General features: G+C 47.3%; 1 protein-coding gene across 10 annotated transcripts in view; it reads right to left on the reverse strand.

Annotated features, from left to right (window-relative positions):
* The window catches only part of LOC142584966 (prestin-like), a 247,453-nt gene that overhangs the window by 14,346 nt on the left and 216,213 nt on the right, over window positions 1-16,894 (reverse strand). For 9 of the 10 annotated variants that reach the window (XM_075695351.1, XM_075695360.1, XM_075695353.1 and 6 more), the window contains 7 exons: window positions 11,027-11,161; window positions 8,167-8,326; window positions 6,801-6,911; window positions 4,800-5,011; window positions 3,038-3,202; window positions 1,584-1,739; window positions 965-1,047 (listed from right to left, as the gene is read on the reverse strand). In XM_075695351.1, coding sequence (XP_075551466.1) covers window positions 965-1,047; window positions 1,584-1,739; window positions 3,038-3,202; window positions 4,800-5,011; window positions 6,801-6,911; window positions 8,167-8,326; window positions 11,027-11,161 — 1,022 coding nt within the window. Of the gene's footprint in view, window positions 1-964; window positions 1,048-1,583; window positions 1,740-3,037; window positions 3,203-4,799; window positions 5,012-6,800; window positions 6,912-8,166; window positions 8,327-11,026; window positions 11,162-15,927; window positions 16,013-16,894 lie in introns of those variants that run through there. The other variant, XM_075695358.1, reaches the window with a different exon arrangement.

A 16,894-nucleotide genomic window follows, 5' to 3' on the forward strand; every position in this document is an offset into this window, starting at 1 on the left:
CGCAGTACGAGGCCTTGCAGAGTTTCATCAATCGATAGAAGAACACCGTGTAATGCTTCGCAGCGAAGTGTCACAGCCGAGTTTAGCGATTCTGGAACCAATATTGGAACCATCGATTCCGGGAACGCAGACTCAAGGATTCGGGAACTGGTTGATGCAGCAAAGAAAACGGAAGTGTAAAAACAACTTTCTCGGTGGCGATACTTCATGCCACGTTGTTTTCACGTCAGGCAGCCGTCGAGTGCATTGACAGGGCAGCGCAGGTTTTCATCGAATAAGCTTTCTGCACAACGACGTCACAGTCGCGCGACACCATCGGTGCAACGTCCTCTGCGCGACGGCGATCGTCACCGAAATACGGATTGTTATGAAGACCATGTTTAACCTATTCTAGCTTGTCGTCGCGATCTTGCGATACCCCGAATCTGAGCTCGCAAATCTAAACGGAACGATTAAGCAATAGAAATCGTAATTTTCGTAACATGTGTGATCATCCGGTAAAAAAAAAAAAAAGAAAAGAAAGATCAGCCGCGCCGCGATTCCTGAGTCGGAAAACAACGCTTTGCGCGTGGTACTTCCATCGAAGATGAACACGCCAAGAAATTAGTGCGTCTGTATTCATTTAGGTCCATAATGAAGTGACCATCTCTGCAATAGCGTCTGTTTTGCAAGCTGCCCTAAGATGCGCGACGGTTCGGCTGCCAAGTCGACGTTTGTTCAGCGTGAGAACACACGAATATAAAGGCATCCTTTCTTGTGCTATAGATGCTGGTTTCAGTTTTATTAAGATAACTACAAATCTCACTCGGAGTAGGAGACGGTGAGAGAGATTAATTTTGGATGTTCGTATCTCGCATACAACTATTTTTTAAGTACAATACGAATGATTTTTTTCAGGCAATAAATTCAGGCTGTGGGAAGCTAAGAAGGAGAGGAAATAAACAAAAGGAGAAGAGGTACCTACCCCGTGGGTACAAATCCTATAACTCGTACTCCGTACGCCGTATTGAACTCGAAGAAATAGCTGATTGCCGTCGCGGCAATTATCTGAAAAGAAAGAACAATCACGGAGACGAGTGAGTTGGGCGCAGGTGGTGGCTATATACCGTAAACAAATGGACTTTTTTAACGCTTTGGTCGCTCAAGAAATGCACGGCAAAGCAGTTTCACCGCCCCTTAATTGTCTTGCCTGGACAACAATGTCTCGGCGATAAAATGTTGCTGTGTCAGCACTGCAATGCCATTCATTACCGGTGCACCCAAAGCTAATGTGGTCATGTCTACAAAAACGACGTCTGATCTGATGGCGCGTTAAAATGTTTAAGAGGTTTGCTTCGAAGCATACTAAAAAAACTCAGCGCCCTCTCCGCTCTGTGAAGAAGGATGACCAGCTAAGCTGAGTATGTGGGCCCCTTAATGGCGAACTGCACTTCCGCCGCGAGTCGGCCCGGCATTGCACTACCTTCGGGACCGGCCCACGTACCACTTCGGCCCACGTTAGCTTACCGCGCCAACGACACGAAAATTTCTTTGGACGGCAGAGGTATACAACTTCGCTGTAAAAAAAAAAAAAAATGTCTCACCACAAGAAGGTCAACAGGTACGGGCATCTTGAGCTTGGCCTTGTAGCGGGCGTTGACGCACTCGTGCACCACCGTGCACACCACCATGGTCGTCAGCGACAGGGCGAGGGTGACCAGGTTGGTCTCGTGCAGGTTCTGGATCACGTCGCGGATCACCTGCGGTGGCACGGCCGTCAGGGGATCGCACTCCGCGAGGAGGAGCACGGCGGAACGACGTGGTGGGGTTACGCCGGCTCTTGCGAATCCCGGCGGCCCACGGGCCTACCCTGCCTGGCTGAAGTGCTTATCGCTCAAGCAAAATCGCGCCTCCTGAATCGTGTCGCTCCGCCGCAGCGCCACCGAGCACAACGAACTGGCCAGCGCTGCCTTCGTGACGCTGCAAGCGCGGAGCCCGCCCAGATGCGGACGCTTCCATAACGGGGGCGGCCATATGGGTTCGGCTTCTTAGCCATCTACGACGATACCGGGCCGTCGTTTACACAGCGCTATGTGCGTATACCCATGCATGGGATGGTATACTCAAAGGAAATACCAAACCTGTTAGAAAGCCAATACAACTGGAAAATTTGCTTGAAACACGTCTTTGCACTCAGTCGACGTAATTATTCGTCGAGATTATGTTCTTCAATGTTTCACTCGCGACACAGTAACGCACGATATGAAATGGGTGTCTGGTTAAGCTCTCAGCATGTGCCACGTACAATCCTGCTCCGTAAGCCGCGAGAACTTCGAACAAGCGCAGAACCTTGGCATCAGAGGGCATCCTGAATGTTTTACGTTGCCGTTCGACGCAGAGGATGACAGTATCTATATGATCATTAGGGAGATGGTGCTGCAGTGCTTTTGAGAGTGGCAAATCTCTCAAAACAATTAACTTCATAAGGCCCGAATGTAGCCAAAGTTCCCGATTCGCGAACAACTGAGGCTGCAAAGTTATACGGTTTAACGTACATGAATGCCGTCCAATATGACGCCCTGAAGTAGGTATACTACAAATGCATTACGAGAGATTTTAGAATCTCCAGTATTACGGTATACGCAACGGTTTTTTGCGTATTACCGAGCTACCGTACGCTAGTAGCGACGTCTTGTGATGTTTCATCTAACCACAATGCCTTAAACACAAGTTTCTTGCCGCAAAACAAACAAACAAACAAAAACCACGTTTAACGAACCACCAAAAAGAAAAGCAGCGTGTTGACGATTACGCCGCTGCCCAAACAGAATTGCACCAACAGCGAAGTAGAATGCACTTGGTTACTGCAATAATAGCTCTGCATTTCTCTGGTTGAGCTCTCCGCCACCAATCCGGCCGCTCACGTTAACGCCTCCGGTAGGCACGGTAATCCGCAAACGGTAAGCTCTGCGCGGACAAAGCGACCCCCAGATAGTAGTGCCCGCGCGGCACAAAGGTCACGGCCGGCATGGCTGCGCCGAGAGGCAACTGCACTCACGTAGACGCACTGGAATATTCCGCTGTAGCGACGCACACGGATGTCGAAGAGCCCCTTGGCCTGGGACACCACGACCTGGACGGCCGCGCCCGTTGTGAAGCCGGACACCATGGGCTCGGACATGAAGATGGACAGGATGCCCAGGTGGAGCATGCCCATCAGCAGCTGCGGCGTTTCAACGACAAATGCCAGCAACCGAATCACGCTGGGGACGGATGCGTCTGGATGTACACTCTTCGTTGCGCTCATAAGCAGCGTGCACTGTTCTAACACTGGGATAACTTAAATTCGCTTAACGAAGAAGCAAACATTTCCACAGTGGCGAGTCTGCCAACTGTGATACAATATACAGAGCTCTTGGCCTAGCGAACAAGAGTTCACACTCACGTTGTATGAATTAGTGGGACGTCGCTTTCTTTACATAAAGCAATGTGTGGCGTCATGGTGGCCACGCGGGAACGTTAAAACACAACTCACTCGACAATATCTCGCAAGACAAACAAGACCGCGTAAACGCTTGTCGAACAGCAAACACTTGTTAAACATGTGTTGTAGAGAAACGGCGGATCACGTTACAGCTTTCTGGCGGTTGACTGCTGGGCTTCGCACTTGGTCAATAGTCTAGAATACTCGTAATAAAAACAAACCACGTTCAGTTTATGTGTATGTGCGAGTGTATAACGGTAACACGGTGACGGTGAGGCACGTGTACAATCGGCCACAAAAAGTTTACGGCACGCTGGTTTCACGACAAATGCGAATTTCTGCTGCTTTAAGGCACGGCGCTTGCAATATAATCAATCCCTGTGTAAAGGTCACAAAAGGTGCTATGCAGATTGAAACTGTGAATTCGCGGTTATGTGGCCAGGCTACAATTCAGTTTTTCTTTTTTTTTTTTAGTAAATGCTGTGTCACAAGCTTTTGCGGTCGGCTGTACGACAGACCAACTATTTTAAGTTAAGTTATGGCTAGTGCTTCAATTCAGGACATTAAGATTAGGGCATCGTTTCTATAGTGAGAATAGATGGTCATTAAGGCATAAAACGTGACAAAGACGATACACGGCGGTGATTACAGCTTTCTCGAACCCGGGCGCACCTTCTTCCTTCGTTACATGCTATGAAAATGTTTTGACTAGGTTAGCTATTTGCTAATTAATGTTAAGAGTGAGAGGTCCGTTTAATTATACATTCGCGAGACGAGCAATATGTTGTTCTAATAGGCAGATGCTCATAATCGAATAGGTGTCTGAGAGGCAGTGGCGGTTTCTGAGCGCACTCGAGCAAGATCACCTGAATATAAATGTTGGATGTATAAATGTTGGATTCGCACTTCAACGACCCTTTCATTTCCTCGAGCCAGTTATTGCGAACGGCACTCTTAAACTCGCGATAAGTATGCAGGCTATACGAGCCACAGTAGCCAGCCCGTGCTTGAAAACTCTTCGGGCTGCAAGAAATTTCCCTCTGCAATCTTGAAGAATGTTTGCCGGGTGGACACGTCGAACTCATTTCGTAGCTTGCAAGCGCCGTTCGCAATAAGCAAGTTATGTCGAGGACAGTCGTTGAACCGACGCCTGTCAACGCATCTCCTGTACACGTATAATGCTGCAAAAAATGCGTGTTCCCCCTTCTTTTCTTTTTTTGAATACCTTATCGTTTGCAGAGGAACACCGAGCTCAACATGTTATGACCGCATTATAAAAAAATAAACGAGGATAACAACAACAACAACAACAACAACTGACGCCGCCGGAACCAACCTGCACTACGCCGACAACCACGGCCAGGGCGCCCAGGACCTCCATGTTGGTCGGCGGAGGTTCGTCGCCGACGTAGTCCAGAACAGTGCTTCTGACCGCCACACCGGCTTGCGTCGCATTCTCAGCCATCGCTTCGGTGTTCTCCCCGGGTATGATGGCGTTCATTTCCACGACGGCCGACGCCGACAGAAGGCTCACGACGGCGAACGTGCCTGCGAGGTGCAGGAAAGTCCGTGCAAATACGAAACATCACGTGGTTTACAAATGAATCAGGGTTAACGCACTAGCCGCGGTTGTTTGATCCTAGCTTACAGCGGTGACACACGTGCTTTCTCAATGGCTATAATGTAACAAGCTATAGCCAACAAGCTTGCCAGGCTACATTGCCCAAATGCGCAGTGCAGTACTGTCGAACAAGGCGATTAACGTGTTCCAGGAGCAATGTAATTTCATTTAATTACTGCTCATTCAATCCCCCTTGAAGGCTCGAAAGCATTACGTAAGTGGAGGCTCGAGTATACGTTACTTTGTTCACAGGAGGATGCAACCAATATATTTGATGAATGCTTTGAAATTATAGAGCTTTTTTCTTCTTTTTCTTTCTTTCTTTCCCCTTTTTTTTTCACGCACCAGCACGGCTTAGGCTACCTGCCGCACACAGAAACAGAGAAGAAAGATATATATTTCCGCTCCTTGCTATCAACAAACTTGAAGTCTTTCACGTTGCGTTGTTATTCTCTCTTTTTGTACATGGCTCGACTGCCCCATTACGTGCGCAACAGACATCGCTTATGAAAATGGGATAATAATGCGTACGCACTTAAAGGCCACCTGCAACGAAACTTCCTTTTGGCTAAATTGGTTATAAATGGATAGTATATACGACTGAAGCAATCTTGGCAGAGCTGCAGGGCTAATAGACGGTGATGACTGTTTCATTTTCTTACTGGCAGACTTTAAATATAAAGTGGCTTCTAATCCTGTATTGGCCCACATAGAGTTCCACAAAGGAAGAAAATGAGACAACTTGTTCGCCTTCATTCCAGGCCATGGAAAGTAGGTTTGTGCAAAACCAAAACAACAAAAGCAATACAACGCTATAAGGGTTAGAACTTAGTGTAGTAATTAGCGATTGGTTTGATGAACCATCAACAACTGAAAACTCACTCCAGCGCTACTACAGGCTGTGTGTAAGGCTCCCCCCGCTTAAATCAAAATTTCGAAGTCTCCAACTCAGCGTAGCATGTATGATACGCTAGACATTGCAAGGCTAAGCTGACGAAGGCTGCACCTGGTAGTTGGCGCATACGACGTAAACCCTAGCATGTCGCCTGCGATATTTTTCAGCTCATAGCGGACAGCCGTGGGCGCCGCCTAGTCTCAGAGGCCATGCCGAGGGGACGGGCTGTTTCCTGACGTTCTGGGTCACACGTCACTTCCGGTGAGCGGTAATGACGGCGTTTTTTTTATATTTTCGGTATCAAAACATACATATTTGCAAGCTTTTTGTGACGCATCCAGTCATATTTCAAACACGGTGGCCGCACGGTGGCACTGTTGATTCACTGACTGATTGACTGATTGACTGCTTGATTGACTGACACCTATTTGAAAGCGCTCACGAACATCCGAGGCCTTGGTTATGCTGCACTTAGAAAAAGCAACACAGGAGAGGAAAAGGAACGAAAAAACAACAACGGGAGAACAGGAAACGCAATTCAAGAAAGTGTTAAACATACAGGCATAATCAATCGGATGCCAAAATTTTAGTAAGATATATCAATTTGAATGTGCGAAGTATTTTGCTGAGTTAAATCTTGTTTAATGGGGATACAGTTAGACGGAAAGCTCACAAAGAGAACCGACTGCGCAAGCTTTAGGTCAATGTGTACTACACTAACTGAAGCTATAGGCTCTTACGTGGCAAGAGATTCCGTTGCAGTCGACCTCTGAACACACAAAGTGATCTACGAGTGCTACCTACAGTAAACACGTGCTTACCGACTGAGACGTGCCTCGAGGTCCCCATGAAGAAGTAGATGATCGCCGGGAAGGCGGACACGTAGAGACCGTTGATGGCTCCAGCAGCGGCAAGCACGCCATACGCGAGCCCTGTCGGTAGGACGTCGTTCGATTGCTTCGTTGACAGAATGAAGCACGGAACAAGCGTCCGATCAATCTACGGGCGAGCTGATCAATCGTATGACTAACAGCTCATTTATGGTTTCCCAAACCGCTCATTAGCCAGCTTGTTAAATTAAGTTAATCATCGATTGGTTTCGGGCTCTTGTCAATCGACCTGAGAAAGAGCAGCGTTTACCTGCAACCTCCTCTATCCCATTTGAGGAATAAATTATTATTATTATTATTATTATTATTATTATTATTATTAGTAGTAGTAGTAGTAGTAGTAGTAGTAGTAGTAGTAGTAGTAGTAGCAGTAGTAGTAGTAGTAGTAGTAGTAGTAGTAGTAGTAGTAGTAGTAGTAGTAGTATTGTTGTTGTTGTTGTTGTATACACACATTTATGCTATATGATCTCGCTTCCTTTTACGTCTACCTCCTCCTATTCTGTTTCCCTATCTCATTGTTTTGTGTACCACATTACTTTAAAGCTCACCAGCACGAACAAGCTGTTCCTGGGCACTACACCATACATTCAATTATTTAATAAATCACTTAACTAATTCATCAATTAGTTTACTAACTAATTATTGGTTTTTTTGTTGCTGTCCACATGACATACATTGAATTACAGATTTGGTCAATATTTCTGAGCTGCTGCACGTGTTCTTTCCTAACGCAATATGGTTGTTTTGTTTTGTACCATACGTTTCCATAATTCTTATAACTAAACTGTCCGCTCTTCAAATGCTGTACACAGCTATACCTGTTCTATATCACGAAACCATATCGTCCTCGCTTTATTTTTCTGGAACCTGGCCCCGTAATCAGCTAATACTGGAGTGTTATGTCAAGTGTGCCAGTTCCTGAGTAAACTATACTTAACACTATTAATCCAGCCATTAATCACAATCAGTCGATCGACCGATTGATAAAGCCCTAAAGCTTCAAAGTAGCCCGTCGCACTTCCCACACAAACGTGTAGTAACGATAACTAGTGATTTGGCTTGTCCCATTCAGTCGCACCACAGAAGAAATTTATACGCGTGCCATTATCATCTTCAGGTAAATTCATGTCGCCGCCGTTTTCGTCTTTCCCGTTGGCATACCTGGACTATACCGTATTAGCAAGGAATAGATTCTTAGGAACTAAGCAACCACGTGATCTGCCTTTATCAGAAGAGGCAGCGGCGGCAAACAGCGCATCCCTGCCAAAGGGAGGGCGAAGCTGGCACGGTTCCGTACCTTGCGGTATGTGCATGATGCTGACCGTGAAGCCGGCCATGACGTCCTTGGCAAGAAGGTCGCGCACCCGGTAGCGCGGCAGCCACTGTAGCACGGGCAGCAGCGAGTACAGCAGGCTCAGGGGTGTGCACGAGCACGTGCTGAGGAACTTGCGTTTGACCTGCACGTGGAGGCGCGGCAATGCACAGACGTCGGGGGAGAGGTGTCGCGCACGTCATGCGAACAGACGCCACTGCCAACAGAGCGCGGTCTGTGTTTTGTAAGGATCCATTTCAGTTTGCATTATTACAGGAGGGGGCCTCCTTCTGGAACGATCCATTCCGATTTCCTCTCTTCTAAAAAACGCAGTATTTTGCAACGATCCATTCCGGTTTTCATTGTTCTTGTTGCTCGTCACACTAAGTGTCCGGCCTCGGAGATGGCGGCCGCTTGCTGGCATCCCCGGCAATGTCGAAGGTGCGAAAAGAATGGAAAATCGAATGGATCGTAAAAAAAAAATAATACGTACCCGTAGAAGAAGAACAAACAAGAAAAATGTGCAGGGTCCACGCACTGTGGGTATCTACGTTATGCGAAGCACTTTGCAGGTGCCCTGCAAAGTGCTTCGCATAACGCCCAGCATCGTTTGGGGATCCGCAAAGTGATACCAGTTGGACCGACATGCCCCTGTTAGTCGCGTGCGTGGGTCTCGAGCGTATACGTGTGTGACGACAGCAGCACGACGACAACCCCGTTTCAGACGATCGTATGACTGCAACGGGATGACTTCTACGCCAGCCGTTCGACGGTAGCCTACGACTGCTGGTTTCTACATGGCTAGTGTACGAGAGTAAGCGAAAGAAAGACAGACTGTGGCGTCATCAGCCACTACGTTCTGTGCCAATCGTACGTATACATATGAGTGTTTCATGTGGTGGGCGTTAAAACGACGACGGCATGTGCACTTCAACGAAGAAATGTTAAAACTTAACTTAGGCGATAATGAAGGCTTTATAACGTCGCACAGTCTCTATGTAGCCTAAGCTGCTACTGGGCAAAGTGGGCCAATCCCGGAGGTAGTGAAGTCTAACACGGCGCCTCGAATGCGCGAAATGTGGCAAGGAAAGCAGACGACAAAGTGGCACGGGGTACACGCGCCGAGTGTTCCAAAGAGCTGGCTGGGTGACGAACGAGGGAAGCAAGCGTGCGATCGTGGCCCATTGCTTACAGCATCCGGCTGCTGTGCTTGACGGCTGATGTTCGATTCCTACATCGGTCGAACATTAGCTTATTTCTCTTAAAGCGAGGCGAGACAGGAAGCTACCTACCTACCTTCCGCAATGTTCCAAGGATGAGGGGAAAATTGCACCGCATTAAAATAATTCACCAAAGATTACGATACTCCCGCGAAATTTGGGCTCAGCTGCACACATGTTCTCGTTTCGCGATATCTCGGTTGGCGCGGACAATATCCGTCTCGTGCGGCACGTTGCAAATGGAGCGAAGTGTGGCGCGACTGCCTCGCTAGTCGGGAGAGTGCGAAAAACAGCACGTCGGTGAGGCCTGGGCGCAATTCACAGCAGCTGCCGCAGACAGACCTCCGCTCATGCGGCGCTTCGTTTCCGTATATGGTATCGGTGGCGTCATCGGTGAACACAGGACGCGCGCTACTCTGGCGCCATCTCGTAGCAATCGTCGCCGCAAAGCTCGTGTCGAGCAGCACTACGCTTTTCTTCTCACGCTTTCACCGTACCCTCGTCCTCCGCTTTCATCCTCGCGCTCTTTTCGCTATCGCCATCTTTCATCCGCGCTCCGCGTTCGCTCTCCCATCCATCGCTGTGCTTGTTCGCTCAGTTACCAGGACGCCGAAGGACGCCGACGCTCAACGCAGGAAAGGGCGCCTAAGAGCTGCGCGCTAAAGAAAGAAAAGATCAGCTAAGGTGTCCGAATTTATAAAGAAGTGCACGCTCCTGTGTATTGTAGGTACGGTCTACGGTGTGGCCACAACTAGGCGAGCAGTCCAGAGAACGTTCAGACGGCACAACAGAAGACCAGATACCATGACGGCAGACGTGCCCCCAGCGTAAGTTAATAAACTGCCAGGAATTAACTACTGTACGAACATTGTGTAGCGACGTCGCTCTTTTAACCGTGTAATAGGATACATATGGTAAGACGCAGGGTCCAGTAGGACGTGCGACGGCAAAGATCGCTTCTCCGGCTGCTGGAACTTGTGGTAAACTTATTGGACGTCGTCGATAGTAGAACGGATCACACGCAAAATTACACCGTCCCTCTCCTTGTTAACTCGTGTCTACAGACCGATGTTACAAATCTTCACGAGTCAATCGCTAGAACCCACGAGCAATGAGTCTCTTAAGTACCGCTTTTTATTTTTTCTTGGCACTACGCACGCACTTCATATTATTCTCATAAACTCCAAGCGAAAGGGCACCCTTCCCTGTTGGGCTCCGGCCACCATGGGAATTGTATAGATTGCCACAACATGGTGCCGTCGCGCCACATAATGCATTGTCTGCCATCCAGATTCCATATGCCGTCCTTCGATCGTGTCGGCCCACCATCATGGTATAGCGCGCTACTCCTGTACGTTATACGCCAACTCTTTTTAGAGTCCGCAAAATCACGTTCTTGTCCGGTCTCTTCGAAACTGACATTACAGCGCAGCGGTATTGCTGACTTTTCACCTGTCTGAGCAGAATCTAAAAAAACTACACGTAGGTCAAAATGCAACACTTGACGTCACACTCGCGGGGAAACAAAAGAAATGGGAAAACTTGGCACACTCGGTCAAGGTTGCTGTGATCGGAAACTACACTAGCGATAACAATTTGCGCGCGACACTTCGGCATTTCCTTACCTTTTGCGTGAGGGTAGTGTCTATGCTATCGTTTCCATAGTTCTTGACCAGCTCCTCTTGATTCATGGCCTGCCGGTGAATGCGGATGCGGGGTTTCGAGCCATCCAGGTTGTTGTTGCCTGGGATGCCGTTTTCCTGCACGCACGCGCGACAATGTGCGATCAGTAGTGATCAAGAGGCTGGCCACTATAAGACGTGAAAGAAAAGAAAAGAAAGTAGTTCGCTGCCTTGATCTGTAAATGAAGTTTTGAGTAAAGTTTGATTCCCTCGTGCTTCCTTTTTCCACTGCCACCTCGGACCATTTGTCAGGCCCTGCAAGTAGTAGCTGCACTTTGTCATTCGGTACATGGATGCAGAGAGAAGCTGAGACGCCACCGCGTCAGGATTTTCTAGCGCACGCATGTCCTTATGGGAGTTCACCATTGAACGCTGCGTTCATGTTTAAAAGGACCGAGTTTTGACTCCAGTAATGGGTCTCTGTGTTGCGTACGTACATGTATAAGCCAGACTTCCCATAATTCTTATCAGAAATCAGACATCTTTTCCATATATTTGCTTGCACCACTGCTTACCATTCCCGCATTGATGCTTTCGGGTGCGCACGCACGCACGTACACACACACACACACACACACACACACACACACACACACACACACACACACACACACACACACACACACACACACACACACACACACACACACACACACACACACACACACACACACACACACGCGCGCACACGCGCACACGCGCACACGCGCACACACACACACACACACACACACACACACACACACACACACACACACACACACACACACACACACACACACACACACACGCGCACACGCGCACACACACACACACACACACACACACACACACACACACACACACACACACACACACACACACACACACACACACACACACACACGGTATTCCGCAGAAAGCCGGTTAAATTGTAGTCCGCAACGTTGTGGCTTCTTCTCACGCTTACGTGCATATTGGAGAAACCAACCCTTGACGAACGTATGTAGGCGTGTGGACGTGCTACGAATGAATAGACTTCTGGAGCATCCTTAAGGTACTGTGCACAGGGTTTCGGCCATGAAAAGGAGGGATGAATCTATGCGAAGCTCGTAACTATGCACGTTCCTTGCAAACTTATAAAATGGTTGCGAATGCGCGCAGCGCAACCGTAACTGAACATAAATATTACACAACATCAGCAAAGAGCTGATTGCGGCTGCAGTTGTGATAAATAAATATTAAGATTCGTAAATGTCCGTTCAGAACAAGCAAAAGGCGCAGAACGGCAGCAAACTGAAACGGTGTGCACAGGACTCAACAAGACAATTACAATCTGAAGTCCTTAGAACCGCACACTTCTGGCATAAAAAGTACGTAATGCAGTTCATGTCGACTTGCGTTAAAACGCGTGCACCACGGGGCAGTTTGACTTATGTTAAAAACAAATTCTGGGATGTTACGTGCCGGTAGCGCTATCGGATTATGAGACACGCCGTAGCGGGGGACTCCGGATTAATCTTTACCACCTGGGGCTCCTTCAACGTGCTCATAAATAAAAGAGCACGAGCATTTTCGCATTTCGCCCTCGTCGAAATGCAGCCACCGCTGTCGGGATCGAACCCACGACCCCGGGAGTGAAATAAAAGAAAAGTGAGAGACTGGCCTTCATTTTTCTCGCTAATAAAAAATAACTAAGGAAAGGGCAGTTTTCAAGTAAGACAGTCTAAGTTGATGTAGCGGTTATCTTTGGTGTCCCTTCATGTTAAACGAGGCATACCTTAACCAAGCAGAAACTTACGCATTTCGTGAAACCCGTGTCCTGTAAACTTTTGTGCCCGACTCTCTATGTGCGCAACTCCTCCGCGCGTTCTGCGTCTTATTTCTTTCTTTCCTTTTTTTTCCGTGCACCGGTACGCGGATTGGTCCCCGACGTTCATGTGATGTTTTTCGTTGCCCTCCTTCTGCCATCGGCGACCTCAACGATGACAAACGAACACTGCCTGGACGCAAACAACGTGTTGAGCCACGTGGTCTGTCGCTCCGTCGCTCGGTGAAGCGTGAAGCCAGCTAAGAACGCTAACGCGGCAGGAGGGCAGCCACAGCTCGTACACCGTTTCGCAACAATCTGGAAGCGCAGCGCAAGCTACAAACAGTGTGTAAATAGGTTTTTAACTTTCCAACTGTAAAACAGTTCAAAAGTTAACAGTTGGCAATATTTAGCGCTTGTATGTGTCTGGTTCCCTGTCCCCCATTGTAAAATTCGCGGTTCAACCGTAGTAACGGTTCACCGATTAGCCCGCTCCCAAGCCTTGCCAAGCTACAAGTCGCGTTCAGGCGCTGGAGCCTGCAGTTTAAGCTGAAGTGATGACGAACAAACGAGGAAGAACAAGTAACCTCGCGCGCGATCGCGATCCCGTGACAGGCTGGCGGCAACCGCAGCTACCACTCTAGCAGAACTTTAGGCGCTTCAGACGCCATTTAACTGTGTTCTTTGAAAATTCAGTTTCACCAGATTTCTTGTGCATCTTCGGAATCGTCAAAGCCGTACAGCAGCAGAATGGATTAGGCATTTTCAAATCGTCGGCGAGTTCTTTTTTTTTTTTCCCCCAAGTTTACAGAATGCGGACTCCATGCGAGAACTCTATACAGATACGAGAACTTTAACTATTTCATGTCCAGCACACTTGGGAAGCACCTGTCTAGCCGTTTGAAAAATTATGCTCAACGTGAAACACTGCGAAAAACAGTGAAAGAAACGAACCGGCCACTTGACGACACACATGGAACAAACATTACAGCCGTCTGCCTTCTAACTTGCATATTCAACAAAAACACTCTAGAAATAATATTCAAATTCAAATTCAGCACAGGTATAATCAGAAGTGTTAGTTTTATCTAGTTTCGCAATATTGCTTACTGCGGATACATTGTTGTCCATTAATGAATTCATTTGCGCATATGTGTGTTTCTTTATTTATCACTTCTGTAATTGTACCGATTCCCCTGCTGTTTCTTGTCAATGTAACTGTTATGTTAACCATGAACGGGAGGTCCCAATTCAGTTTTTACTATGGGACCGCCTTCTGTATACCTCTATATGTAAAGCATTTTAAGTAATAATACAAATTGATTGATTGACTGAGTAATTAATCAATTAATTAATTAATTAATTAATTAATTAATTAATTGTGCGGAAACATTAAATGTAATTATCTTCATCGACATTGTTTTTTCTTTTTTTGATGCACGATCGTGCGAACAGGACCCGAAGAGGTTATTGCGAAGCGGCCTCACGACGTTGTAAGTTGGCGTGTGCCACTGTAGTCAGCCTCGTTAACGGGCTGCTTGTTACGCAAGGCTCGGGCAGAAAACGAGAGACAAGGGGGACAACTACATATATGTAGGCATCCACGGCAATTCTGCCTGTGTAGCGTGGAAGGTCTAAAGCAGTGTTTATCGAACTTTTCTGGTACGTGACCCCTCTCTCAGCAGTAACAAACCAAGAATGCTTCGCTGTAAGTAGATGTCTGCTAGAGTTGACTCTGCCTGTTTTTTTCATTATAATTATTTGAAAGCTATTATCCACAGCAGAGAGAGCTAACAAAAACACTTGTCACTGTTTAAAAAAAAGGATTTATTTAAGCATGCATTTTAGCGTAAAGGGTGTATCCCTTTCATGATACTACCATATCTGCTGAATCCCAATTCTACAGACTGGCTGCGGTTGGGAAGCCATGTTCGGTGAAGTTTTCAGTCTGGAGACTCAAGGTTTAGACCGCCGTTTGCCTTGCCGTTTCAATCTCTAAATTGTGGTCTAAACTGATATGACACTCTGCATGATAAAAATGATTTGAGGAGTGATATAAACATATATGCTTATGTTACTCTTAGGAAAACGGCCTTGAAGGCGTATGTCTGTGCATCTGCTCTATTGCTTCGATGAGCGTCCGCGATCGGTCTTTTTCTTTCTTCTCCTTTATTACCGGAGCTGATGACGCAAATCATGTCTATCTATTTTTTTTTCAATCTTTTTTTCTCCGTCGTACGTTCTTGCTGCGCGGCAAATTTCCAGTGGCGGTTTCGCGCGCTTTGCATTTCACGGGAAGCCCGGAATTGTTACTGTTGATTCTGGCGATTCTGACGTCGCCTCCGTGATGTGTAAAGCGGAGGCTCGAGGGGTGACGTCATCTCCTCTGGCGCGGGGAGGTAGGCTTTTCTTGATGCGGGGCCTCGTTTTAGTGTTGCCGAGGCATACGTCGACGCGATAGTTTGACGACATAATCGTCAACGGCTGATCTAAGCCCGCGCGCCCGTATTATGGTTGTTCGTGTGTCTACTTTCTGTTTATTTTATTTTTAAATATTACTTTCGCAGGTCCGATTCGCTGTGTATATATTGTGCGCTAGCGAAAGTAAACTTAGTTGGGAAAACCCAGCGTCAGTGTGTTTTTGTTCTTCGCGCTTCTTCTCTTCTCTCCGCAAGATAATCACCATGGCCCAAAACCAGCTAGACAACCGACAAGTCATTCGAAGCTCGAAGTTGCTGAGGGGCCCTCTAAGTGTTTTAGCTGCGTAGTTTTGCTGTGCGTTCAAATCCCTTGAAGGTTTCTTGCAGTTGAAATTAGAGTTGAAATTTGAGACGAGGAAGCGGCTGAGTGCTTTGGGTTGAATGAAGATTTTGCTCCTCGCTTGCTTGCTTGCTTCGCAAGCACGGAGCACGAAGGGAGAGTCGGTAGCCTAGCAACGGCGAGTCCACAGACACACGCACCTGTAGCGTGCTTTCGTGACCACACGGGAAAGCCGAAGATTAAGTAGAGAGCGCAGTCTACAAAGGCCAGACACGCCACGAGCGTGCATACTTACTGACATCTGAGCAAGCGCTGCACGACTGAAGCACCATGCAAATGGAACTGAACAAAAGAAGGTCGTCGAGCCAGCACTATACGCTTCGCGATCCAGATCTGCCAGAAAGGAAGCAAAAACAACGTCTGCGGTTTTAATGCGTAAGCATTCTTTGGCGAGTACCCCAGCAAAATCTGTCCGTCGCGCGAAAAGTGTAATGAAAGTGTTTTGTACCTGCACAAAAAATGCGTAATTCGAGAAGTTAAAACATTTAATCGTTATAATAGTCTAAATGTATGTAATTGGCAGCTTTACAAGTGATAAAGAACTGAGAAAAAAAATCGATCAGAGAGAACACCCATGCGATCAGATTTATGCACACTCATAGGCATACATAGGGCTCCATAGAAAATGCACGGGGAAAATATAGTCGGGGTGGGCCAACTTAAATTTGTGGGTGGGCCAACATGAAATGAGGGGGCGGGCCAACTTGAAGTTAGGGAAGGGCCAACTTGAAATTTGGGAGTGAGCCAACTGAAATTTGACGGTGGGCCAACTTTAATTTGGAGGTGGGCCAACTGAAATTTGGGCGTACGCTAACGCGTACTTAGACAACTCCAGTGGAGTTCCTGCATAATTTTATTAAATTCGGAGACGGAGCAAATATTGCACTGTGCGCCCGAAACAAAATTCAGAACGAAAAATAAATGTCCCAAGGGCGAGGAAAAGAAAATGGTAGGTGTTCTTAACATTACGTTGCCTCCGAAAGGGAGATGTGGACGGTGAGAAATTGTCTTCTCAGCGGGAAAAAGAGAAGGGAAGCAAAAGACAAAAACAAAGAAATAAGGAAACCGCAGATTTTGGATAACTTTAGTGACAAACTGCGACGACGTCTCTGCAAATTAGGCAGGCGCGTACATCGGAAGCTGGCTACCAAAATATCGCTTTCCTCAGCAGATTTTCTCAGTATTGTCAGAGGTTTCGAAAA

The sequence above is a fragment of the Dermacentor variabilis genome, chromosome 6 (assembly GCF_050947875.1).
Source record: "Dermacentor variabilis isolate Ectoservices chromosome 6, ASM5094787v1, whole genome shotgun sequence".
Lineage (NCBI taxonomy): Eukaryota > Metazoa > Arthropoda > Arachnida > Ixodida > Ixodidae > Dermacentor > Dermacentor variabilis.